The sequence below is a fragment of the Molossus molossus genome, unplaced genomic scaffold (genome assembly GCF_014108415.1).
Source record: "Molossus molossus isolate mMolMol1 unplaced genomic scaffold, mMolMol1.p scaffold_m16_p_10, whole genome shotgun sequence".
NCBI classification, from domain to species: domain Eukaryota; kingdom Metazoa; phylum Chordata; class Mammalia; order Chiroptera; family Molossidae; genus Molossus; species Molossus molossus.
This window is the reverse complement of record NW_023425345.1, coordinates 37079036-37105799: the sequence shown is the minus strand read 5'-3', so window position 1 is coordinate 37105799 and position 26764 is coordinate 37079036. Positions and strand designations below refer to the sequence as shown.

The following is a 26764-nucleotide window of genomic DNA, read 5'->3' as shown; positions in this document are numbered from 1 at the left end:
GACACTGAATATTATGAGTAAGACATAATAAATACCGTTAAATAAGTTAACAGTAAATAATAACGGCTTTGAGCCCTGGTTGAGATCTTGGCTCTGACACCCTCGCCTAAGCAAGTCACCTCACTGGGCATCAGTTTCTTCTGTAAAATGAGAATGACGAGGCTATGTAACAGGGCTGCATTGATTTACGATGAGATTTGGGTAAAAATGTTTTGTAAACAAAGCACTATTTTCACTTCAGTTTCTACTACTAGTCTAAAATAGGATGTTGGTCCCACCAGTTATTATTCTATGTGTGAACAAGCTAACTTCAATGAACAGAATTGATGAAAAGCATCATTAAAACAACTTATAATGTACTTTGTGGTTACACCACTTAAAACACTTGGCTTAACAGTAACAATATTACAGCAGCAAAAATAAAAAAAAATGCACAATACATTTTCCCAAACAAATGACTTGTGTATCCTAAGGATGGATTCTGTGAAAGCATTTGTATATTCTGGTCTTCAATAATTTCTGACAACCATAGAACAGTTAGATTGTAGACACATCCTGAACAAACAAATATTTAAAGAATATTTCAGTAAAAACAAACAATGAACAAAACTCGCCCTCAGTGAAATGGCTCACTTCTGCAAGTCAACCAATCTGTGACTCACCTCTGAAAGTCAGCCAGTCAGGTATCACACCAGCAAACACACCTCTAAATACCACCCACTCAACAACAGTCTCACCTTCATAACCACATACGGCTGCAGCCAACTCATTCCTGTCTCTGAAAGTCCACCAATCCCTGAGCTCCAAGCATCCTAAAAACCCTACATACCATCAGCTTGGAGAGAATGTCCTTGGCCAACGAAGTTCACTTACTTAAATCAATAAATTCAGCTTTGAGATTTTTGTTGCAGTTACTGAGTGGTGGTTTCATCCTTTGACACTATAAAAAGTTATAAAATGTGACGTCTGTTAAAGTAACCAGATTGGGCCCGAGATGGCGTGGCTCACGCCAAGCCCCAGGTCCGCAAACTTGTGCTCCGCTCTCCCAGAAAGGAAAGGCCTAGGTCCCCAGTCAGTACTTGCTTGCTCCCACAACTCACCTAGCCGGCTCCGAGATGTCCCTTCGCTCCGTGGAAGGAACGGAACCCTGCTCTAACCAATCAGCAAGTGCTCCCTTCTACAGAAAGCCTGTCATTCTAGAAGCTCCTTGGACCTTCTATCTCCCAGACTGGATGCTGCTGGATCCATGAATTGCTAAGTTAAACCAACAGGATCTTTTAAATTTACTCAGTCAAATTTTGTTCTTTAACAAGTCATGTTATTATAAAATAGATTATTTCACTATCTTTTTTTTTTTCAGCTCAAAACTTTATGATTTATAATGGGCAACTTATTTAGCCATCATCCCTGCTTCCTGAAGTTCTTATCGCCTTGGGTTCCTAATCTTGAAAAAAAAATACATAGCTCTACTAGCAGACTGATTTTCTTTATTTCCTTTCAAACTTCAGGGCTTTAAATCCAAACTTAAATCTCCCTCCTGGCTTTTCTTTAACAATGTGGCTGAACACGCTCAATCCTCGTTAAATCGTTCTTGTTACAAATTAAAAAGCCCTGGCCGGTTTGGCTCAGCGGTTAGAGCATCAGCCTGCGGTCCAGAGAGACCCGGGTTAGGTTCCCACTAGTGGCTTGTACCTCGGTTGCAGACTGTCCCCGGCAGTTTGGCAGCCACTCGATGTGTCCCTTTCATGTCGATGTTTCTCTCTCTCTCTCTCTCTCTCTCTCTCTCTTCCTCTCTCTCCCTCCCACTGTATCTGAACAAAAAATGGAAAAATGTCCTCAGGTGAGGATAAAAAAAAAAAACAAAAAACAAACAAAAAAGCTCTCATTAAAACTACAATGTACGCCCTGGCCGGTTTGGCTCAGCGGTTGGAGCGTCGACCTGCGGTACAGAGAGGCCTGGGTTCGGTTCCCGCTGAGGGCACGAACCTCGGTTGCAGTTTGTCCCCGGCCCTGGTTGGTCATGCGGGTAGCAGCCACTCGATCCCTTCACATCGATGTTTCTCCCCCTCTCTCTTCCTCTCTCTCCCTCCCGCTCTGTCTGAACAAAAAATGGAAAAATGTCCTCGGGTGAGGATAAAAAAAAAAACAAAAAACTCCAATGTACTAGCAAAGATGTTTTTAAGGATGGAGGTTATCTGAGCGTATCCTGCACGCGACTGCAGCCTCTCTCTGTAGACATAGCTCTCAGTACCTGGCGGGAGTGACTTTTCCCTTCAGCATAAACATATTGAACAATTAGGGAATTCTTCCCTCTAAAGCATTTCTTATTCTATAACTAACTCCTTTCTTTTTTAATTTTATTGCTATGTAATAGACATGCAGCACTGTATAAGTTCCAGGTTTACATAATGACTTGAGTTATACTGCAAAATGATTACCACAATAAGTTTAGTCAATGCCCATCACCTCAGAAACTAAAAAACAAGAAAGTGGTTTTCCTTTACACTTAAAACTGAAAAAAAAAAAAAAAAAATCCTTACCTGAAGATGTTTATTTTTTGTTAAATTGATTTTTAGAGAGAGAGCAAGGGAGAGAAACATCGATGTGAGAAACATCCATTGGTTGCCTCCCACAGGAGCCCTGACTGGGGATCAAACCTACAACCTGGGTATGTGCCCTGACAGGGAATCAAACCCACAATCTTTTGGTTGATGCTCTAATCCACCGAGCCACCTGACCAGGGCACGATGAAAACTTTTAGGAAGTACTCTCTTAGCACTTTCAAATGTACCACACAGAGTGTTCATTACAGCCATCTGGTTGTGCGGTACCTCCCCTGTACCCATTCCCCGCCTGCTCATTCCGCGTTAGTGACACATTTTATCCCTCGCTTATATTTAAAAGAGAAGTGTTCACTGTTTTCTCCTTGAATTTATTTCATTCGATTCAAATTTCATTTTCTCATTATATAATTACCAGCAATAGATATAAAAAGTAAAGATACCATTTGGTTTCTTTTCATTACTGATAAGAAAATGGTAGAGGAGAGAGGACCAAAGAAGAAACTGTTAAATGTAAGGAAGCCGAGGTTGTTTGGTTAAAAAATAAAACTGTTTCCCATGCCCAGTCTCTCCAGACAGCACATTCCATTAAAATTAAGAAATGGTTTCAGGGTGCTGTCAGGAAAACAGTTTTAAAATGAAGACATGTGTGTGGCTTTGTTAAGACCCCAGGAAGACCTAAGGTGGTGCTGTTTCACCGAACTCTTAACAAAGATCTAAAAGGTGCCCTGGCAGGTGGGTCAGCTGGTCGGAGCGTCGTCCGGGTGCGGGTTTGACGCCCATGGGCATTCACAGGAGGTAACCAATCAACGCCTCTCTCTCTCTCTGTCTCTCTCTGTCTCTCTCTGTCTTAAATCAATAAATATGTATCCTTGGGTGAGGATAAAAAAAGAGATCTAAAACTCTGAAAATAAAGGAAATCCCACGGCTGCTTTACAGGGAACCTAAGGTAGAGAAGGGCTTATTGTGAAGATATTTGTGGATATGCTTTTATCTAATGGAGTGGATAACAAATCGATTCATAAGAAATCTCAAGTGTTTAAAATATCGTACCGAATTAGACTAAAAGGAACAGAGGCAGGAGAAAATTAAAGGCTTTGGACCCCTATGGACATTTCTACAGAAAACTACTGTCTGCAAATACAGCCTCCGTCTCGTGGAAAAGCAAGGACGACTCAGAAGAAGGAACCAGGAACCCGGAGGACTCAGTCCTAATAGGGGAGCTGACACCACGTACCTGGTTGGATTTTGGAATTGCTATGGACTACTGACACCCATGTGCCCTGTTTCCCCCCTTTCCAGTGAGTGTGCCTGTACGGTCATGTTATACCTACCCCGCTACTGCACGTCAGGTGTGTGGGGACAGATAGCTCGTTCCCTAAGTTCCCAGTTCTTTTTTTTTTATTAAAAATTGCTCGTCCCCTAAGTTCCCAGTTCTTTTTTTTTTATTAAAAATTTTTTAAAATCCTCACCCAAGGACAATTTTTTCAATTTATCTTTAGACAGACTGACAGGGGGGAGGGGGAGAAGAACATCGACGTGAAAGAGACACATTGTCTGGCTGCCTCCCGACCCTGCCCAGGGCTGGGAACAAACTGCAACCGAGGTACGTGCCCTTGGCCAGAACTGAACCCGCAACTCTTTGGTCCACGGGTCGGTGTTCTAACCTCGGAGCTAAACCAGCCAGGGCAAGTTCCCAGTTCTTAAAGTCGAAAAGAATGGTACCCGAGAGGCTGTGCCCAAGGAGATGCACCTGAGGAGATGCACCTGAGGAGCTTCACCTACGTCTTGACCCGATCTGGACCAGTTCCTGGGATGCTGATGCTGAACTGGAATGAAACCAAGTGCTCTTTGGAGAGGGGCTGGGTACACTGTGCATGGGAGAGGGAAGTAAACTGCTGTAGCTAGAGAGTGGAGGGGCAGATTTATTTGCCAAATAATGGCTGCACCAATATATCCCATCTCACATGTCCTTACAATGTGATATTGCCACATGTCCATCAAGAGGTGATGGACGTTCCCTTTCCATGAATCTGGGTGAGCCAGTGACTACAGGAGAAGAGATGCTAAGTGACTTCTGAGACATGTCATAGAAGGTGATACAAATTTGCCTAGTCCTCCCTTGGGATGCTCATCCTCAGGACGCAGCCACCATACTGTGAGGACGCCAAGCAGTCACATGCGGTGGTTGCAGCCAGGGCCTCCACTGAGGTCCCCGCCAACCACCAGCCTCAACTAGCAGCAGAGGAACGAGCAGCCTTCAGATGGCTCGAGCCCCCAGCCTCCACGCCAATCCAGCTGCTGCCAAGTGGGGCAGAGACCAGACGGTCCTGCTGAGCACTATCCAAACGGCAGGTTCATCAGCAAGATAACTGTTGTCATTCAGGACACAGTTTGGGGGTACAACAGATAACAGAAAAAGGTATTAGTAGCAATTTGATGTGAGAGTGAAGTAAATAAGTTTGAGACTTTGTTCCCCTCCAGTGGCTTCTTCCAAAGGTAAAGAAGTCAGAGGAGCCCTGGCCGGTTTGGCTCAGTGGTTAGAGCGTTGGCCTGCGGTCCAGAGAGACCCGGGTTCGGTTCCCGCTAGGGGAATGTACCTCGGTTGCAGTTTGTCCCCGGCCCTGGTTGGTCATGCGGGTGGCAGCCACTCGATGTGTCCCTTTCACATCGATGTTTCTCTCTCTCTCGTCCTCTCTCTCCCTCCCACTCTATCTGAACAAAAAATGGAAAAATGTCCTCGGGTGAGGATTAAAAAAAAACCAAACTCAGGTGCTTTATACAATCTTACTTCGTCTCCACTTCATTTATTCCCTACTCATTATTTAACATGCAGATTGTAATTCCATATTTAAGATGACATCTATCTCCAAGGGTTTCTTATGTTTTTCCTGAATTATATAAGCAATTTTGACATGGCCCTGGGCATTTATTTGTTAAAGGGAAGGAAAAAACAGCAACACCCATTTCATACAAAAACCCGCAGGACACAAAAGCTGCCAGAACAAACCAAGTCGGTGATGGAGCCGAGACAGAAAGCCCGCATCTCGCATGCTGTCCACGGCACTCTCACTTTCAGTGACACGGTCTCCCCCGCAGGAAAAGATTGAGAGTCTATAAATACCTCTTCGGGAACACTTGTGTTAAAGGGGTCACGACTGGGAGAGCCCGTCACTGGCGTGGATGACAGGTTTTTCTCCAGTTCGCTGAATCCCTGCGCGTCCAGCAAAGTGGAGATGGAACTGGAAGTGAGCAGCTCGTCATAGTCAGCCTCTGGGCCTGGGGGAAAATACACATTTTCACTTATATTTCCCTTTTGGAAGAAGGATCACAAATATAGTAAATATAAACATTTTTCTGATCCTCAAAAAATCAAAGTCAACTTCTGACATCGCTTGAAAACCAACAACACGGGCCCCAGGGAACGATTCCTTAAACCGCGAGCGCCTGCGGTGCAGGGGCGTCGGGGCCACGTAGTGTCCAGAGTGGTACTGATCGGGGTGTTTAGTGATACTGGTGTTAATAGGGTCAATAAGCCCTGGCGGGTTTGGCTCAGTGGTTAAAGCATCGGCCTTCGGACTGAAGGGTTCGATTCCCAGTCAAGGGTTGCAGGTTTGATGTCCAGCCCTGGTCGGGGTCATGTGGGAGGCAACCAATCAGTGTGTGTGTGTGTGTGTGTGTGTGTGTCCCCCTCCATCCCTTCCACTTATCTAAAAATTAATGGAAAAATATCCTCAGGTGAGGATTAATGACAACAACAACAAAATAGGGGCAATCATAGACTCACAAGATTGAAATAAAAAATTAATTCAGTTCAACAAACTTCCTGTAATTTTGTTTCAAAATTTGGGGCTTTACACAAATTTCAGTTCAGAAATAACCAGGCTGAGGAATACCAGTGGGACAAGGAGCTGCTTCTGGGCAGCAACAGGGTCACCACTTAAACAACTCCGTCACCATCACCACTGTCCTCCTGAAAAACAGAAGGGAAAGAAAACGGAGAACGACCTTTGATCCCTCAGAGGGATCTTTTTTCCTGCTTCCTCAATTTTAAAGCAGAAAGAACAACGTAATGGGGAAAAGCAACCACAGATCCAGCAAAGCAGCAACAATCAGATGCTTACACATCCCCAGCAATGAGGACTAAGGGTTGAACAACCATGCCAGACACTCCTTTTTTAAAAACAGAAGAATGATGCTTAAAACTCTAATCTCTGAAGAGAAATGATACATCATATACTTGTTTAAAGGTATTAAACTAGAGATAGCTTCTTAAATTAGGTGTTATTAAACTTGTGTTCTAATTTTATTAGAATCTGAGTGTTAGAATTGTATGAGAATTAACTGAATAAATATAAATCCTAGTGAGAAATCAGTTTACATAATAACTCTTTGTCAGACCAGGACATCATTTTGAATGGTTGATAAAAATCCTATTGCATATGGTTTAGAACTACCTCTTTTAGCTACACATGTATATGCCTAGAAGAAACACTAGAAAGAAATGCATGAAAATGTCCATGGTGATCATGCAGTGTAATTATAACTGCAATTATAACTCCACTTTTGCAATATTTTATAATCTGTTCTTCCTTGTTTTTTAAACATAAAAATTACAGTGTTGAGATTTCATAAAATTAAACAATATTTTACATGCTGTACCTATGTAAAAACTAACTACTTGCGCCCTGGCCAGTTTGGCTCAGCAGTTACAGCGTCGGCTCATGGACCAGAGACCCGGGTTCAGTTCCCGCTAAGGGCACGTACCTTGGTTGCAGTTTGTCCCAGGCCCCGGTTGGGGTTGTGTAGGTGGCAACCAGTTGATGTGTTTCTCTCACATGGGTGTTTCTCTCTCTCTCTTCCTCCCTCTCTCCCTCCCGCTCTATCTGCAGATAAATGCAAGAATGTCCTCGGGTGAGGATAAAAAACAAAAAAAAAACCTAACTACTTACAAGTTTGCAATATTCCTTAAGAGAGACTTATTTGAAGATATAGAAATGCAGAGTGATGAGAATTGCCATAAGTCAATGATAATTAGAAGCCTACTTGAAGCATACTTGCTCATTCAGATATTTATAAAGTCTTAATATATGCCAGGTACCATGGACAAAAAGAAGACCCTCCCTCCCCCCAAAAATATTCTGGTCCAAAACACGATTTTCTTTGTAAACTCACTAAAATTAAAATCTCAAAATGAACGAGTATTGGCCGAAAGACTTGTTAATTTCCAGTGCTTACTTTTACAGCAAATAACCCCATCTATGCATTGCTAATGAACAAGAGAACTTTTAAAGTCTATAACATTTTTATACGTTTTGAATGACTCCCAAAGCTTTTCCACGTTCAAGGACAACTAACTGGCACATCTATAGGTAAAATAATAAATACAACAAACTGTATAACTCTCTTTACTTAGATGTTTTACAGGCTTTTTAAAAAAAATTTAATACATTCAAAGCTGAACACAATCCCCCTTAACCATTCCAACATTTCTTCTCTATCTTGGTAAATGGAACTATCCTCCACCTAGTTGCTCTAGACAGAGATCTTTCTTGATTCTGTCTCTTCTTTACTTTCCTCATCTAATTCAATGCATCATCATGCTGATTCTAACACCAAAACACACTTCCAGTCAGTACCATCAGACTTTCCTCTTGGAGTACTGCAAGAGTCTCTTAAAGAGTTTTCCCTCCTTCCAGCACTGCTCCCTCCCACCGTGGCCTATTTGTTACAAAGACCATGTCTTCCACTTGTTAAGACCCTTCAGTGAATCGCTGGAGCCAAGTAAGAGCGAAACTCCTCACCGGCATGACCTGTCGGTACTCACCTCTATCATCCCATCTCACTCTCTCCCCTGATCACTACCCTCCAGTCACACTGGGCTTTTACTGCGTCAACACACACCGATTCCTCCCCACCCCACTGCTGGGCTCTGTCTCTGGAATGCTGTCTCCGGGACTCCTCGGGGAGGCTCCTCCTGACAACCAATCGACAGCGCGCTCTTCAGCCTACAGGCGTGCAGGTGGGAACAGATGCCGACCACATCATTGGATGGATGAGTGAGCTATCTAATTTGGGATGATGAGTACGTGCCGTAAAAGAAATTGAGGCCAAATGTAAAGGATCATACTCACTTAAAATCAAGTTAAGAAGAAAAACATTAAGAGCTACGCTACCTTTTTTACCTTGGGCCAGTTGCGCCGTATCTTGCGTTTTCTTGTACCTGTTCAGGCACTGTCGAAGATCTTCTATTTTCCGATCCTGTTAATAAAATAAAGGATCATCTTTAATACTATGATTTTAAAATGGTAAAAGTAATTGCAACACGAAAGTAAGTAGCTGTGAGTTATCTACATTATTCAAAGAATACTTCTAAACTTCAGTAAAACTGTGAATATCTAGAACAATTTTTCTACGTGCATCCCTAAATTTAAAGATCCTATCCTTCGGTTGCCATCTTTAAAAAATAAAAACAAAATAAAGAAATAAGATACTAAGAAAGAAAAAAGATCACTTTAATTATTCTCTTCTCTAACTTATATGTCTAATCTTGAAAAACAGATCTACAACTGCTGTCTCTATCAGCTGTCATTCATCACCATCGGCTTTTCCCCTCTCAAAACACTCCCTTCAATTACTCACCAGAGACCTATTTACTAAAAACAATGAGCACTGTTATCCTTTTTCTAATTCGACCTCTATTTTACACTTGATTGACTCCACTCATCCCTTCCTTTTTTACTTTCCTTTCGACTCTTTCTTTTCTTCCATTTTCATTTATAAATCCTTTGTCCAGCTAAATATTCTACTTCTATGACCCCACTATCGACCCAACCCAGACTATAAAACATAGAGCATTACAGTTTTGCCCTCTTCTCTTCTCCCATGCTCTCACTGTGGTGGATTATACAAAACGAGCCCCCTAGCTCCTCCTCCCTCATTGTGGAGGGCTTGACCATGTGACCCTCTTTGGCCAATAAGATATCAAGAAATGTGGTTTTAGCAAAGGCTGGAAAAGTATTTGCACACTGGGGCTTGCCCTCTCTTGCTGCTCAAAGGCCACTATGTGAAGAGGCATAGGCTAGTTTACTAGAAGATGAGAGACCATTTAGAGAAGAGACATCTCAGCTGGGGCCAACCTAGACCAGTCTGTCAATCACCAGACATGTGAGTCACACCATCCTACACCATCCAGCCCCATCCCAGCCATGGGCTAACTGTAGGGATCAGCTAAGCCAGCCCGGACCGGAAGAGCCACCTAGCCAACCCACAGGAGCATGAGAAATAATAAAGGTGATCTGTCATGGAGCAAAAGCTAACTGATACATCAACTATAGTGTAGCCTCCACAAATCTACAATTAACTATATATTTGTCCTAAAATTGACAAGATTCACTCCTCATCAATCTATAATTCTATATTAATCCTAAAATTTAGATTTATTTTCAACTTTCTATGAGAAATCTCCTTTTGGATGTCCCATGAACACATCAAATTTAATGTATCTATTTTTTTAGTCCTCACCCAAGGAGATACGTGTGTGTGTGTGTGTGTGTGTGTGTGTGTGTGTGTATAAAAATTTTTTTCCCATTTATCTTTAGAGAGAGTGGGAAGGAAGAAGGGAGGGAGGGAGGGAGATCAATGGAAGGAGATACATTGACTGGTTGCCTGCCGCATGACCCTGACCAGGGCCAGGGACTGAACCGTAACCAACGTACATGCCCTTAGCCAGAATTGAACCCACGGCTCTTTGGTCCATGGGCCGATGCTCTAACCGCTGAGCCAGACCAGCCAGGGCAAATTAAATGTATCTAAATGAAGCTCCTTATTTGCCTTGGCTTGGCTATACTTAATTCTTGGAGGGTACCATCATTTACCTACTGACCAAACCAGAAACTTACTCTCAAATCCAAAAATTTTAAAATCTTCTCAACCTTTAAATTTCTGTAAAATATCTTCCCTCCTTAACACAGCCCTGCCATTACCTTATTTCAACCCCTTTTCATTTCTCACCTACATCATTTTAACAGCTTCTCAATTGTTCTGTCGTTACTCTCCCTCCCTTACCCTTGCTTCCACTCTGCTGCTAGAGTTAGCTTTCCAAACAGTGACTTAATTCTGTCATTGCCCAACGCCTACAGCCTCAGACCCCCGAGCATCAGCCCAGCATACGAGGTTGCCTGACATTCACTGCAGCTCTGTTGTTAGCCTCATACACCACTCCGCACGTATCTCGTGTTCTAGAACCTTCCCAGCATGCACTGGGCTGTTTGAAGCCGTGGTTTTGAAACGTGCTTTCACTCATGGATCCTTTGACTAAAAGCCCTCATTTTCCTGGTGAACAACTCTTGCTGTTCCTCAGAATTTGCTCAAATAGGTCCTCTCTGAGCCTGAAACCACCAAGAAGCTATGCCACTCATGGAGCACCTACAGCAGGCTGAGCATCCAGCAAGCCCCCATTCAACACTGCGAGTTGTTTGTTACTGTTGCTTCTTGAGGGAGAGAAATGAAAACAAAATGCATTTCAGTAATTTGTTTTTTCCAATAAAATCTCTGTGGGCAGCTTACTAAGGACTTTTATTTGTATTCAATAGTAGGAAAGACTAGCAAAAAGAATATATATATATATATCTGGTTGGTTGGGTAAGACAATGAGTTTTACTTTCATGGAATAAGAAACAAAGAGAATGAAAGGCAAAAACATATCGACAAGTAAAGCAGAGTAGGCAAGAATTAGAAAAAGAAATTTATGATGGGAGAAAACAAAGTTCTTTGGCACTGCTTGATTTTTACCTCCTTGAAATTACTCTTTTCTTGGGAAAATCCCTCCTTATTGTATTCACTTAGGGACACGAGGGGAGAGCAGTTCTGACGACAGGAGCTGAATGGCTGGGCAGGAGAGCTGGGAAGAACACCTTTCCTCGTGCAGTACCTGCGACCCTGCTCTTGGTGCTCCCAGCAGGAGGAAGTGAGGAGAAACAACCCGAGGAACCAACCCCTGCAGACATGGCACTGGGCCACCTCCATGGTGCCCGGGCCCCTCTCTCCCAGTATCTCACCACTCAGGAGAGCAGAGACAATCTCCGATGGGAAAGAGGTGAGGAGTATGAAGGAAATAATACATACGAAGAAAGAAAATAAACATGACCACGAAGCTCAAGTTGTCATGGGCTCCCTCCTTCGGGGTCCATACAGTAGCCCAGAACTTCCATCCCTTATATCCAGTCACCTGAACGTAAAGAACTGATGTGACAGCCCAGACATTTTCTGAGCTCATGGGGGTGGGGAGGGGGATTCTCAGTGGGGCCGGTGCTGCTGGTCTCCATTCCTACGCACGGCCACACAACTGTGACCACTGACAGTGGACACGCGTGGGCAGGGAGGGGGGGACGCTTGGCCCTAATGCCAGCAGTGTATAGGGTGTGTCCTTCCAAACTGCAATGTCTCAAGACAAGGACTGATCAAAATGGTGCAATAATACATCCAAATAAGTATTTAAATTTCATCGAGATACCTTTTCTTCGTTTGCTGCCATCAAAGACTCCACAGCCTTTTTCATTTTTTGTACTTCAATATCTGAAAATATCACAACATCAAATCAGAAGCCGGTTTAGTTAACGTGTGACAGTAACAAGAATCTACTGACTCTTCAGACTGAAATGTGTTAAGGCAAAGATGTTACTGGTTTGTTTTGTTTGTTTGGTTGTTAAAAGGGCTCATTTACCATCCATATTCTCTTTTAGGGAAAATCTGGGAAATGAACACCTTCTAGGTCACCTGAATACTCATCATTCCAGAAAGAAAGGGTAAGTGAGAGCTAACTACCCTCTCTCAAAGCAACAACACAATCTCCATGAGAACACTGAGGATGAAATGTCGGTGCTATAACAATAAAAACACGGTGTTTTCACAAAAGGAACCTATAAAGCAGTGGGCAAAAGCAGTTAACAAAGTGCACATAATGACAAAAGCAGACAAAATGATACTCAGTCATAACTGAGCTAGAGACACAAATGGTAAGAGCCCGATGGAATGTGATGTTTACATGAGTAGTCATGCTAAGAAGCTGGTTGTAGGTTCCATACAGTAGGATATTAAGTACTTTGCTTCATCTATAAACTTCATTTCCAAATGCTATTTTAAAACAGAAAGGCCAAAGTAAGATGAATGTGATTTCCCTTAAAATCTGATATCCAAATACAAAAGCATGTTACTTTAATAATAAAAAGCAAATGTTCTAAAGATCAAAGGTCAACCTGGAATGAAATCACAAATTTAAAAAGTTGAAAGAGAAAAAAAAATTCAGCTAAAACTCCCTCCTTTTGAGAAAAACAAACAAACAAACAAAAAAACTACCAACGATAATTTTTAAAAGAGTGATACATCATTCAGTACAGCTATAACCATTTTCAATTAAGGTATATTCTATAGGAATTGCCTTTCTTTTTTTTTTAAAGGCACATTTCCTTGATTTAAGAATTCAATGTCTGGAGAAGGGAGCCCTTTAAGGTTTTATCTTTATGCTGCCTTAAATAATCCAGGTCTATTAAACAGCCTGGATTACTTAATGCAATTAATTACAGTCTCTCTCTCTTTTTTTTTTCATTTATCTTCAGATAGAGCGGGAGAGAGAGAGGAAGAGAGAGAACCATCGATGTGAGAGAGACACATCTACTGGTTGCCACCCACACGACCCCAACAGGGGCCAGGGACAAACTGCAACTGAGGTAGGTGCCCTTAGCAGGAACCGAACCCAGGACTCTCTGGTCCGTGGGCCAACTCTAACCACTGAGCAAAAACAACCAGGGCTAATTACAGTCTCGTTTGAAACACCAAAAAGGTGTGTCTTTTAAAAAAAAAAGCTCTTAAAGTAGATCTTGGTGAAAAAGTGGGCTACAAAACACTGGAAAGCAAAAGCAAAGTTCAAAACGGTCTTTCAACTGTGATAAACCTCAAAAACTGTGATAAACCTCCGAGGTTTCATAGGAGAGTGAACACTATTTCCTCCTCTGACCCTGTCTCTCCTTGCTCACCTCCACCCCTCTGGGTGCCTGCTGTCTCCTGTGGAGCCAAAGGGCTGAATCAGGTAAAATCCGCCAAGGGATCTTGTACTCCCGGTTTTTATTGTTTCCCCTCTATTTTGTACACTTGGAAGAAATGGAGAGCTTATTGATGAAGCAACTTTACATTTTTGGTGAGAGAAATGTTTTAAAAACACATGCAAAGAACAGTCCAAGTATTACTTTCAGTGAATGTAAAGGCTGATGGAAATACACCAAAAACCTTACTTTTGTCTTTGAGCTTCTTTTTAAAATTTCCATCTGTGCAGGAAAACCCATTGAATTGGAAGTTAGCATACATTACAATAATAAGTAATATTTTAAATGCACTATTACTTTGTCCCCTTTTACCTAAAGTAAAGAGACCCTAACCTCATACAGACTGAATATGAAGCACTATTTTGTGGCTTCAGGACGTATTACTCTACACAGTACTTTGCGTGCAGTTAAAAGAGAATCTAATGCAATTAATCCAGAAGACCTTGCTTTGAGTTGCTACCTCAATCACTTCATCTTTCCGATCCCTGATTTTCTCACACTGAAATCAGGCCCATGGAGTACACGAGCTCCTTCCACAGGCTGTGTTTCTTACCCTCCCACTGCAGTGCGCTCTCTGGCCTCCTGACAGTGCCTGGCACATTGCTTCTGTCACATTCAACTCACCACCCAAGTTCAACAACACCGAAACGGTGTGGTTCCTGTTCAATGCAATGAGCCCACCGATCGAGCAGTTAGATGTCCTGTCAACGCCAGATTGCTGTGACGTTTCCAAGCACTTGCTCTCCATCCCTGCGTTGATTTGGTTGTGCACTGGGAACAGTAGCTCACACACTGGTACCAGTCCTTGGATCAGACTTTGGGTAGCACTATTCCACCATACCCTCTAGCCTACAAGTCCTATAATTCAATTTTTTCTTAAAATCCTAAAAGCATGACCTATTTGTGAATGTCCTTTATAAACATACAATTCTACATATGACAATTTGCAGAGTGGGAGGGAATCAATTTTTCTCAATGTTTGATGAATTAAGTTTTCTGATGGATAGAGAATTGTGATACCTACAGGCATATAAAGCCAGAGTATCCTGGAGCCAAGAACACTTTAGAGGTAATCTAATTCAAACCCCTCACTGAATAGACAATAATGATACCAATGTTCACCTAACAGATAAAAATGTACCGAAGCTATACTAAATGAAATTTGTTCTGTTTCTGATGAATCAGAAGTTGCTTTTGCCAGTCATCATTTGTAAAACAAAGAAAGGTTAAATTTGACCTAGTGTTGTCAATGTTATGTGCACTTATATTTCCAAATATAAATTATGAAAACAATGTTTGGATAAATTCATGCACTTTTCCAAAAAAGAAACTTTGCTTTCTGGAAGGTTAAGGGCTCAAGGCATGATAAGAAGTTCTCATGGATTTTGTTCCTCCAAAGATACAGAGCATTTCTTCTTCTCTTCTCTCAACAGGGCAGACAAGGTTTCTAATGTCTTTCTGTTGCCTCAAGTTCAGTTTAGAGAAAAAAAATCTTGGGACACAGTCATGGTTCCTTCTCATTCTTTCTGACACTCCCTTATACTGCAGTTTGGACAGGAACTCTCTCATGGTGGTAATTCACAATTTAGTATTCTGAAATAAACACCCAACAGAGTACAGCGAGCCCTTCTCCAGATGCTGATGAAGTTTACTGCTCCCGAGCGCAGGGGAGAGTCTCGGAGGGTGGCCTGTGCTCCTGGGCTACATGGCTTCTGCTACCCTTTTCTCTGCTGCTAAAATTACACATCGGCTAACATCAGCTTCTTTCGTAGATCTTAGAGGGTTTTAACAAAATAAGATAATCAATGTTAAATACATTCCTACCTCGGTCGAAAATTTCGATCCCTTCTCCTTTCATCTTGCAAAACAACTTCTCTTGTAGCCTTTTCACTTCAGACTCTTTCTCTTCCAGTTGTTCTTTTAAAGATGCCAGTTCATCCTACAAATGATAACATTCATTTAAAAAGAGTAGATTATGAATAAAAGAGAAAATTCAGAGAATATGCTCTTAAGTCAATAATTAGTTTTTGTGAAGAAAACAAACAAACAAAAAAAAACTACAAGAATTTAGACGCAAACTTCAGAAACCAGACAGTGGCAATGATAAACAAGACGAGTATTAAAGTCCAATGTATACCAATTATGGTATCATTACTTCAAGTTTCTTTGTCACCAAATTATAAAGGAAATCTTTTAAAGTGTAAGTAGGACTAATGTAGGCCTAAGGTTTATATGTTATGTTAAATAAAAAATCTGACCAAGTTAATAAAAAAGATAATCAAATTAGATGCTTAGTGTTATAAAAACAAAATAAAATGCAAGTTGGAAAATATATATTAAGACTTGCTTGACGTTTATTTAGCATTTCAAGATGGCACTTAGGTTCCCTGGACAAGGTACAGCTTAATTGGTGGCTAAGGCAGCAGGTGATGGACAACTTGAACCAAATGTTGGGACAAAATAATTCACCCTCATCACTAAGATTAACAGAACAGAATCTCCTACAACAATGGGAAAAAATACTTAGAAAACAGATTTTAAGTCTTTTTTTTTTAAGTTCACTACTATTAAAGATCCCACGTCCATTGTTCTACCTATTTACTAATGTTTTAACTTTCAGCTTCGTTTTGATAAAGAGCTTCAGCAAATATAAGTTTGCTGGCTGTATTTAACACAGAAAATAATCCTAGGTGATGGTTATAAATGCATCTTCATGTTCAACAATATCATTTTATTCTCATAAAATAATTTTATTTTCAAACATTTTATTTCTAGTCTCTAAAGTCATTAATTACATTGAGTACTATGAGAAGAGGCAGCTCTCCAGTGAAGCTAAGAATTATTACCTATGGGAGGAGTCAACACCAAGCACAGGGAGTTTTCAGTGTCACTGGAAAGAACTTCCCGTTCTTAACTGTGCTTATTCTAAGCAATAATTTCCATTCACTGCCATGACAGCTAACTAGCATGGAAGTCCCAAGGGGAGAAAGCAATGTCTACTATGGGTACGAAACAGAATTCTTTCACAGGTGAACATAGTGCAATTATTTTACGAAGCCTGGGTCTCAGTCTAAGAGATTGTGATTTAATTTATAAATGAATACTTTCATTTACCTGTTTATTATTTTTCACTAATTATTTCATGTTTCTGGAAACAAATTAAGGATCATACTATCCCTTGAAACATTTTTTTTTCCCCTCAAATAGGTGACACACAGACAGAATGAATGCACACACCACTAAAAACACCATCACAGCAAAACAACACGAGCCAGAAAGCAACAAGCCATGGACCCCGTTCCCCAGCGTCTACCGCACCTTCAGGGACTCCCACTTTTGTTCCATCCGCTGCTTCTCATACTGCATCTGACCCACCTTGATTTTCATGCTAGAAAGTTTGGCCATTAAAGACTGGTAGAGAGACAGAGGGGTGAAAGAAAGCTACAGATAGGAAAAGATAAACTAAATAATCAAGAAAACGGTTCCAGTTTACACAGGAGGTTAGATAATTAAGAGAAATGACAGGTTGTGTTCGATCAGATGAGATAAGCCTGGACTTTTACTCAGAATAGTGCTTAAAAATCAAGGTCTCCAACTCAGAGAAAAATTTCACTCACTTGTAAAACAACTTCTTTATCAGACACTGAGTAGAAAACACATTGCATTTATGTTATTGATCATAGATAAGTAGTGGAGCCAAAGGTTTAACAATTTTTGTCATTGAGAAAACTCACTTTGGTTGATTTCAGCTTTTTTTCATACTGAAGTCTTTCGCTGTCCATTTCACTGACTCTTAACCTCAAATCACTGATCTCCTGCATTAGGCCCTGTCCAAAGAGAAACAGGGAAATACACTGTGAAAGTGGTAATACACTTATATATACCAAAATAGCAGCTTGGAAATCTTAAATCAACACTCTTAAATCCAGGTTAACGTTGTATAAATTAGACCAGACAAATAAAAACAAATGTCTCCTCTGGAGAACTAACTTTCCACTTACAACACTGCTTTAAGCCCTGGCCAGTTTGCTCTGGTTAGAGCATCGGCCTGTGGTCCAAAGAGATGCAGGTTTGGTTCCCCTAAAGGCACGTACCTCGGTTGTGGCTTGTCCCCTGCCCTGGTTGGGTTGTGCAGGAGGCAGCCACTCGATGTGTCCCTTTCACGTCAATGTTTCTCTCTCTCTCTCTCTTCCTCTCTCTCCTTCCCACTCTATCTAAACAAACAAACAAACAAACAAACAAACAAAATGGAAAAATGTCTTCGGGTGAGGATTAAAAAAAAAACAAAACAGTGCTTTAAGTTCCTAATGCCTCTGCCTTAAAATGACAGGCTTATGAAAATGAAGGTGACTAATTTGAATTAAGAAAGGTAGCTAATTACTACCATTGATCAGATATTTCTAGACTATAATGTACTATATAGACGCTGTCTTTTCAAATAAACCAGAGACATTTTCTTTAGTAAAACAATTACTTTTAGGGTGTTTTCAGTGACATGGTAGATGTTTATACAATTGTAAAAATATTTTTACAATTTCTTCATTTGTCTATAAAATACAGATTGTTCATCAACCCAATCTGGGAAAATAAAAATAAAATGTAAGTCTTTTAAACCAAAGATTCTCAAACTGAGGATGGATAAGGGCCCTGTCATTTAAAAATATATTCAGTGTCATAATATAATTTTGTATTTAAAAAAGATTGCAATCCTAATGTTTTCATAGTTCAAATAAATCAGATACCTTTCCTACTGCCACATTTATAAAAAACTCATTTGCTTATAAAATCTGTCTAAATATTGTGAGAAATAATGTTATATTTTTTTGTTCAGAGCCCAGAGTAGGAAAATGAAATGAGAATGCTAAATACCAACTCTTCCCCCAAAAGGGCTCGATACTCTACGAAGGAGAAGAATTTTTTTTTTTATTTCAAGCCCTAAAGGCCCTGCCAGTGGTTCATGTGCTTTTCGTTTCTTTCTTTCACAAGACATGCATTCCTGGGCCACAGGCTCACGGACGACAGGACACAATTATACAAGAACGCCATAAAAAAAAGAAATAGAACAATGCTCTAAGAAATAAAACTTTGTTAACGAGGAATTATTCTAAACTTCTAAGTACAACCTCATGAAGGCTAGGAAAAGGGATGCTACAATGAAATATACTTTCCAGAAAACTCACAGGCTTTTAAATTGTCCGTATTTTAAAGTGTTCCTTGTAAAGTGGGGAAACGTATTATCTAGCATTATTATGCAATAATTACTTATTAATACGATGTTTCAATAAGAGGGTATCTATTTTCTCTTTATACAAATGAAGTCAAGAACTATTTGACATTTTTTTAATAACAGTTTAGTTGTGATTCTTTATCTGCAAGTTTAGAATTCAAGTATAGTTTCTCCCATTTATTATTTCCCATTAATCATCCTTGCATAATATGAGTTCTTAGTGATAATCCATCATCCATCTGGTCTTTTAAATATATATTTCCCCATGTTCTCACTGTTAAATTTCAGCTTTGAATTCCTATGAGATACTATTGCATTTTACCACTTCCTTTAGAAATAGTAGCTATTTGCAAAGAAGAAACAATTGAAGAAAATAGAATTATAAATTGAGACCATTTTTCTATTTAAAAAAAAAAAAAACAAAAAAAACGACCCAATTATCCTGTGGCAATACTGTATATATGAATGTAAATCTCCAACCTGAAAGAAGTTATCTATCTTTCCATGATAACTCACGGTGGAAAATCTGAAAAGAGCTCCTTACTATGAAACTTTAAAAGTAAAATACAAACTATTTCCAGCTAAGTTTTTACCAGAAGTTCAATCTTTTTAAAAAGAAAATTCCTGTTACCTTTCCCTTTTCCCTTCTAGAGAAAATTCTTTCAGACTTCTGCAGAAACTCAATTTCTGAATTCTGTGCTCTTACCAGAAGGGGGCGCTGCTAACATCTGGAAGTAATTCCTGGGACAAGCAAATCCTGAATCTTCAAGACTTTTACCCCCAGTCTGTGGAAGTACCTACGCTTCTCTCCCACCCCAATATATACTTAGAACTTAATCCCCAAATAACCTAAAATTCTAAGACAAAGTTAAAGAATTTTGGATTCATAAAACAGCCAGGGAAACAATAATAGGAAAAGGACCATATTCAATTCAGTTTTAATTATGAAGACTATTTTAATTGTGTCCATATAAAGTTTATCAAACATCTCATAATCTCTGGGTATGTTCATTTTACATTTTACCAATAGTTTTAAATATTTATTAGAAAATTATCAGGGGTCAAGTTTACTGGAAGTTGATAACAAGATCACTTTGCATATGATTGAGAATGCAGTAAAGGAAAAAAAAGTTTTAGAAAAATGCAAATGCAAGAGATGTAAATGTTGCTCTGGGGTCTTACAAAAAAATCATAAAACATCTATTTCAATTTAGTCCCAGTGTTTGGTTAACATCTCGCATCTAAATTACCCACTGTCCTACAGACTAAGACATCCCCTAAACTTTGTATATGTGATGTATAGGCCACCTCTCAATCCCCAAATACTGTAACTTCTTTCCCTGTATCAGAGTTAGCTAGCTCCATGTCATGTCACCCACCTCTCGACCGAATCACATAACACCTATTGTGTTATGACTGACAGTAGGAAAAATATTTTTAAAGAAAGCACAAAAGCAAAATTTGAAAGAAATTGGGTAACTTCCTAAGTTCTAAGAGCCTCAGTCTCATTCAAATGAGAAACATGCTCATACCAGTGACTGACAAAAAGTTCTTTGATGAAAAATATGCCCGAAATTAAGAATTTCCTTTTGCTATTGAGGAAGTAATCCATGTAACAAGATTTTCATTATAGTTAGATCTTGGACAGACATTTTAATTTTGAAAACAGTAATGGTGTAGACTTCATTCAATTCAAATCTATGAAGGGCTTTCATACCGTGGATAATATGTATAGCGCACCTCATACAATGATGGCATGTAGTCGGAATGAAATAAATGTTTGAAATGAAGATGGGAGGGAGAAGAAGTAAACGATTTCTACTCTCCTCTCCTCTGGGCACCCATTTGGCAATCCAGTATGACATCCCTCCACATTCCAACCGAAGAAACAAAACAGAAGACATGGCCCCAGCACAAAAGGAATTTCTGCAGCCTTTTATGTTTCTTTTCAAATAATTACATTTCAAATGGGAATGTTTCCTTCCCAACAAAGCAATGAGCAAATAAACAAATTAGAAGACCTGGATTAAGAATAAAATAGCACAAACAAGTATGTTTGGCCACAAAAATGGGTACTTCAAATTGTAGAATCTACCATAAATTGCAAAAAATAATAGTGAGTTTTATTTAACTGGAATGATTTATGTGTGGAATAGACCAAAAGTAGAAAGTCAAATTAAATGACCTCTAAAAAGCTGTGATTTTTATGAAAAATATAATGAAAGTATGTTCTCTATACATACTTAAACACCTACGTATTATGCAGTAAATAATCAGTATGCCTAAATAATAGCTAAATAAAGTAAAATCGTGCACTTAAATCCATTATTTCCACAATGAAGAAAACCAGTACGAATGGACGGACATACAGACAGATAGACAGAAAGGAGGACAGAAGGTCCAAATGCCCCAGAGTCAAAAGTACTTCTAAAGGCTAATGAAAGGATTACTACTTCATATCAAAAGTCTGAAAATAAAAACTGCCTTTAGCATTTAATGATAAAAAGTCAATGTAAAGATTATTTTTTAAAAGAAGCGTAGATGAATGAGGACACATAGCAATAAATTGCCTCCCCCTCATACCTCCGAGGAATTTCAGCTTGCTCTAGGAATTTATGTGTGAGATTATACATATATATGCATAAGGAGAGAAGGGGGTGCCACTTACCTCTGTGTCCCTGAACCTATCTTCATAATCCAATCTGTCCTTCTCTACGGCCGTCAGTTTTAACTTCAAGTTAGATATCTCAGCCATCAGATCCAACTTCTGAGTTTCTAGGGATGTCCTACTCAGAAGCTCCTAATAGAATTTAAGAGATACATTCAAAAGTTATTTTATTATAACCAGCCATATATGGATGAGTCTCACTTAAGACTGCAAAGCAGTAACTATCAAATAGAGGATGAAGATTAATTACTAAACAGATACAATTTAGTTAACCTTCATTAAGCGGAACCAAATATGTGTCTGCTTATTGGGGAGACATACTGTCTAGATACACACATATATAACCATTATATATAGTATTAAGCCTGATGGTAACACTGATGATGATGATGATGTTATGTTTGCCATGTGCCAGGCACTGTTCTCACATGTATTTAGTGCTTCGAACCTCAAAACAACCTTATGAGGTAGAAACTCATAAGGATAACTCATGAATTATCCTTATTCAACATATGAGAAAGCTGAGGAACAGAGAGGCTGAGAATTTGCCAAAAGTCACACCGCAGGATGGCAGAGCAGGAACTCAAACCTAGCCAGCCTTGCTCCAGTGTATACTCTATCCACTATATTAAAGGTCCTCTTATATATGAGTACTATGTGTGTGTGTGTGTGTGTGTAGGTTTTTTCTAATAAAGGTTATATATGGTATTTATCTTTTTTCTTAATCATATAAATATGCTCATATTTGGGAGTTAGGACACCATATGAAAGCATAAGAAGAAAATTAAAATTACCTGTAATCCTGTTAATATTTTTTCAGATTCTAATTACATGAGCACTTTTTATTGTGTGTATGTGTTTTGAAACCCTGCTACTCTTAAGTTTTTACTTAAAATATGCCAGTCTTAGTGAATCACAAAATTTACTGCTCATCAGAGCAAACATGACACCCAAATGGAACATCTCAAGTGGTTCGGCGGGAGAATGCCCCTGGGGGCCGGCTCCGTGCGCACCTGCTGAAGCATTTCTTCCGTGGCGCTCAGCTTCTCTCTGTGCTCTTCAAGACAAAACTCCAGGTCTCGGATCTTCTCTCCCTGAGCCTCCACCTGGTCTGTTAGCACACTTACCTGTAGTTAGAGCAAAATACTAGGATTAGGAAGAATTTGGGTCCCACTGCAAACTTTATTTCTGTAGATAGAACAAAAACTGGAATGCTATCACCACTCATTCGGATGTAAAGGGGGGAAAATCAGAGAAGTAATAAGACAGCAGCCCCTCCCACTCCTATTTGTGGGGTACCTGTTGATCTGAGGACTCCGATTCCATTTTTAAGACAGTTAGGGCTGACTGGGGATGTGCAATGCTGTATAGGTTAACTCCACTTCAACCAGTTATGATGCATGTATATGAACTACGTTCTCTGGAGGGTGGAGTGGGGTGGGGTGGAAGGTGGTATTAGAGGCTGAGAGAGGAAACTGAGTTAATGTTTGGAGAAGTTATCAAGGACTATCCAAGTTTGATACTTGATGAAGAAAACAGAAAAGAATCCAGAGAATTCAAATTCTGTGAGATCTTCCATAATCACATTATCCATGTGTTCAAAGACAGGGTGTAACTTAGAGGTCCATGAGGAGCCACTGGGTTAGTCCTTCATCCTCAGCACTTACTGCAAATCTCTGAGTTTTTCCCCAGTGATCACCAGCCTAGTCAGCATACCTCATTTAGCTCAAATACCAAAGCAAAAATATTTGTTGAGCATTTAAAACAACATGGATGGACTTAGAGGGTATTACGCTAAGTGAAATAAGGAAGACAGAGAAAGACAAATACCATATGATTTCACTTTTATGTAGAATCTATGAAAACCAAACAAGCAAAACAGAAACAAATTCACAGGTACAGAGAACACACTGATGGTTGCCAGAGGGGAAGGGGATGAGTGAAAAGGTGAAAGGGATTAGCAGGTACAAATGTGCAGTTATAAAACAAATAAATCGTGACAATGTGGTGTACAGCATAGGGAATACAGTCAGTGATATGGTAATAGCATTGCATGGTGACAGATGGTTACTAAACACCATGGTGATCACTTCATAAGGTACATAAATAGTGAATCATTACATTGCACACCTGAAGCTAATTTAATATTGTATGTCAACCACACTTTAACAAGACATAATGCCCTGGTCAGGTGGCTCAGTTGGTTGGAGCATCGGCCACTACACCAAAAGGTCGTGCGTTTGATTCCTCATTGGGGCCTATACCAGAGGCAACCGATTAATGTTTCTGGTGGTTTTCTTTTCTCTCTTTTGCTCTCTCTCTAAAATCAATAAACATATCCTTGGGTGAGGACTAAAAAAATAAAGTAAAATAATAAAAACAACATTCTGAAGAAAAAAACTCAAATTTAGCCTACAAATGCACCACTTCACCACTCACTTTGTTTGGTTTGGCCCATGGTATCATTTTTTTAAACTGAAATAGTTAACATATATACATATATATCCAGATTCAGAAGTACTTATTCAAATTGATAAGTATATACTGTGAATATATATATATATAGCATAAAATCAGAATTTCTGCTACATATTAAAAAAATCAGATCAAACAACAGATTAGGAAATCAGATCACATGACTGCGCCTGTCATCAGACGGCCCTTGAAGAGCGGGCTGATTAAGGGCTGCTCACAGTGGACTGGAGATCACGCCCTCGTTATGCCACAGTCCACGCTCCCTCCTGTGCACGGACGGCCTGCTGCACTTACGTCTGTTAGCAGCCTGGCTCCCGTAAGCAACTGCATTTGCCGTCCCAATCTAAAAGGGTCTTTGTAAGTGTGTCACAAGGAAAGAAGAGCATTTAAAAATCACTTGCCTGAAGAACAAGGGATTCTTTATCATTTTCCAGCCGCGCGAGCCTTTCTTGATACACATCTCCGTTCCCGGGGAGGTGTCCATTTGTCTGAAAAAGGAAGTCATACGGGTAAGGCTGACCCTCTTTAAGATGGAACTACTGTGGGTAAATAAAAATCTGCATCTGTTTTCAATCCACAGAACCTGTATTGAATTTAGCACAGCTGTGACTGACTGCCATTAATAGAAAATACAAGAATACGACTTGGTTCACTTATCTCAAAATAGGTGAGATAGGCATGTTAGGCAGGTTTTCACAGAACCAAACAACTTCTCATCAAGCTAAACAGAGCAGTGGCTACTGGTAGTCACCGACATGGGTCCCCACCCGGGCACCGGCAGCTCTTCGAGTGCGCATTGGGCACAAAACCCCTACCCCCCCCCCCCCAAACACTCAGTGTCACTAATTCTGAGTGGAGACAGTGGAAATGACCTGGGATGCCCTTTCATTTCTCCCCAAATCCCAAATCCAAGAATGCAACTGCCTCCCTTTAAATGGGAGACAACAGAGGCAACTTACAGTACAGGCTTCCTCCTGCTGCTCAAGTCTGCAAATCATGGGACAGTCTCCCTTCCTCTTTGAAGCCCTTCTTCCTCCCCCCAAAAGCTTAAACTCTCAGTACACAAGGATGTGCCCTGGCAGCCCTGACTAGCCATGCTGATTGGAGATTGATCACTTCTCACCCCGAATTCACTAACTTCTTGTGAGCTTGCTTGTTCCTATAACATTATGCAAGCTCCCTAGCAGAGCCCATAAACCGGCGTCACCTTGTAACGTCCACAACATCTGGCCCTGTGCTCTGCTTAGACCCGTGCTCCCTCTGCCTTCCCCTCCCTGCCACTTTTTATCAGCTTTGAGTATAGTCTTGCATGGTATAAATGCTCAAGGAAGTATAGATTGGGAAAGCAAGTGAGAGATTTTTCTCAGTCATCTTATAAATACAAGGTGTTAAGGAGGCTCATGAAAAGGCTTACAGAGAGCAGACAACATACAAATGTCATTTTGAAATATGGTAGTATGTGTGATATGCCCCTTGTTATCTCATTTAAATAGTTCACAACCATATAATATGTAATCCCAATAGGATTTCTGATTCCTATTCAAATACAAAAGAAATAAAAGCCAGTGGAGTCCAAAATGGTTAGATGATGCCATCCAGAGTTCAGTCAAAAAAGCAAATGACACCTTCAGATTTAGAATCAAAATATAAATATAAATGTACATCCTTACTGCCCAGGATATATCTGATGTGACATCTATTATTTTTCCATAATTAACTGGCATTAATAGCATAAATTCTGGGAATAACAAAGGTTATATGTTAGAAAACAACAACAGAAATCCCAACCACACAAAAAGGAGCTTTAACAAAAAAGAAAATTTCAGCGTGTTTCTTCTAAAAACTATGCACACTGGATATATTTCCCAGAGGCCATCAAAAACTCAGAAGCTAATTTAGCAAGTGTGAGATAGGTATTTAGAATGGATGCAACTCGTGACATCAGCTGCCTGGCCAGCTGCCGTGCCCGCTACCCAGCGAAGTCTGTTCATGCTGACGACCGATGGACCCAGAATTAAATTACAAGCATCACGAGGAGTCTGATAGAGAGGCCTGGACAACTTCCATCTTTGGGGATCACCATGAAATGAAATTTATGTAACTTCTTGAGGACAGTTTTTTGGGGAAAAAGCTCAGCCTAAGCAAGTGCCCCGCTGGCCCGCCGCCGCTTTCAATTCCTCCTTTTAATTAAGGACATCCGCAGGCACCTGTTTTTAAACCCCCACACAGGCAATGTTTGATAAACAAATACATTTCATATTCCAGTAAGTAGGGAAAAAGGCGTTCTGCTCAGTGAGGATACAAAGCAAACGTCGTCTTTCTTCTGCCTGAAGGAAATTATAGCAAGATTTGAAGTGTTTCTATAGCAAGTTCTAGAAGTGTTTCATGAAGCTGCTGCGTATGGTACAGAAATATAAGATGTTCCAAAACCAGTTCCACAAAATTATCCTATAAGAAAAAACAAATACTTAAAAAAAAAAAAAAAAAAGGACTCATAATGAGAATGCTCACATTTCTCAACACTCTATTAATATTTACAAGTGCTCATAATGCCCAGGAGGATTTTAGTTTTTTTAACACAAAAAGTCGTTGTTTTTTTTTAAAAGTATTACAGATGCCCTCCCCCTTCCCCACTGACCCCCTCCTCCTCCCTACCCCCACCCCCTGCTGCTAAACACAGAAAGTACTACAGGTACATAAAGCCAGAGTTAAGAGCTAACACTGGAGTAGTTAC

The 26764-nt window shown here is 40.1% G+C and overlaps 1 protein-coding gene across 5 annotated transcripts in view; it reads right to left on the bottom strand.

Moving 5' to 3' along the window:
• The window catches only part of PPFIBP1 (PPFIA binding protein 1), a 166474-nt gene that overhangs the window by 22167 nt on the left and 117543 nt on the right, over positions 1–26764 (bottom strand). For 3 of the 5 annotated variants that reach the window (XM_036252624.1, XM_036252627.1, XM_036252625.1), the window contains exons 5-12: positions 24432–24518; positions 22569–22682; positions 21556–21687; positions 17395–17487; positions 15485–15599; positions 12076–12137; positions 8738–8822; positions 5686–5840 (exon numbers count right to left, since the gene is read on the bottom strand). In XM_036252624.1, coding sequence (XP_036108517.1) covers positions 5686–5840; positions 8738–8822; positions 12076–12137; positions 15485–15599; positions 17395–17487; positions 21556–21687; positions 22569–22682; positions 24432–24518 — 843 coding nt within the window. Of the gene's footprint in view, positions 1–5685; positions 5841–8737; positions 8823–12075; positions 12138–13849; positions 13883–15484; positions 15600–17394; positions 17488–21555; positions 21688–22568; positions 22683–24431; positions 24519–26764 lie in introns of all 5 variants that reach the window. The other 2 variants (XM_036252628.1, XM_036252626.1) reach the window with 2 other exon arrangements.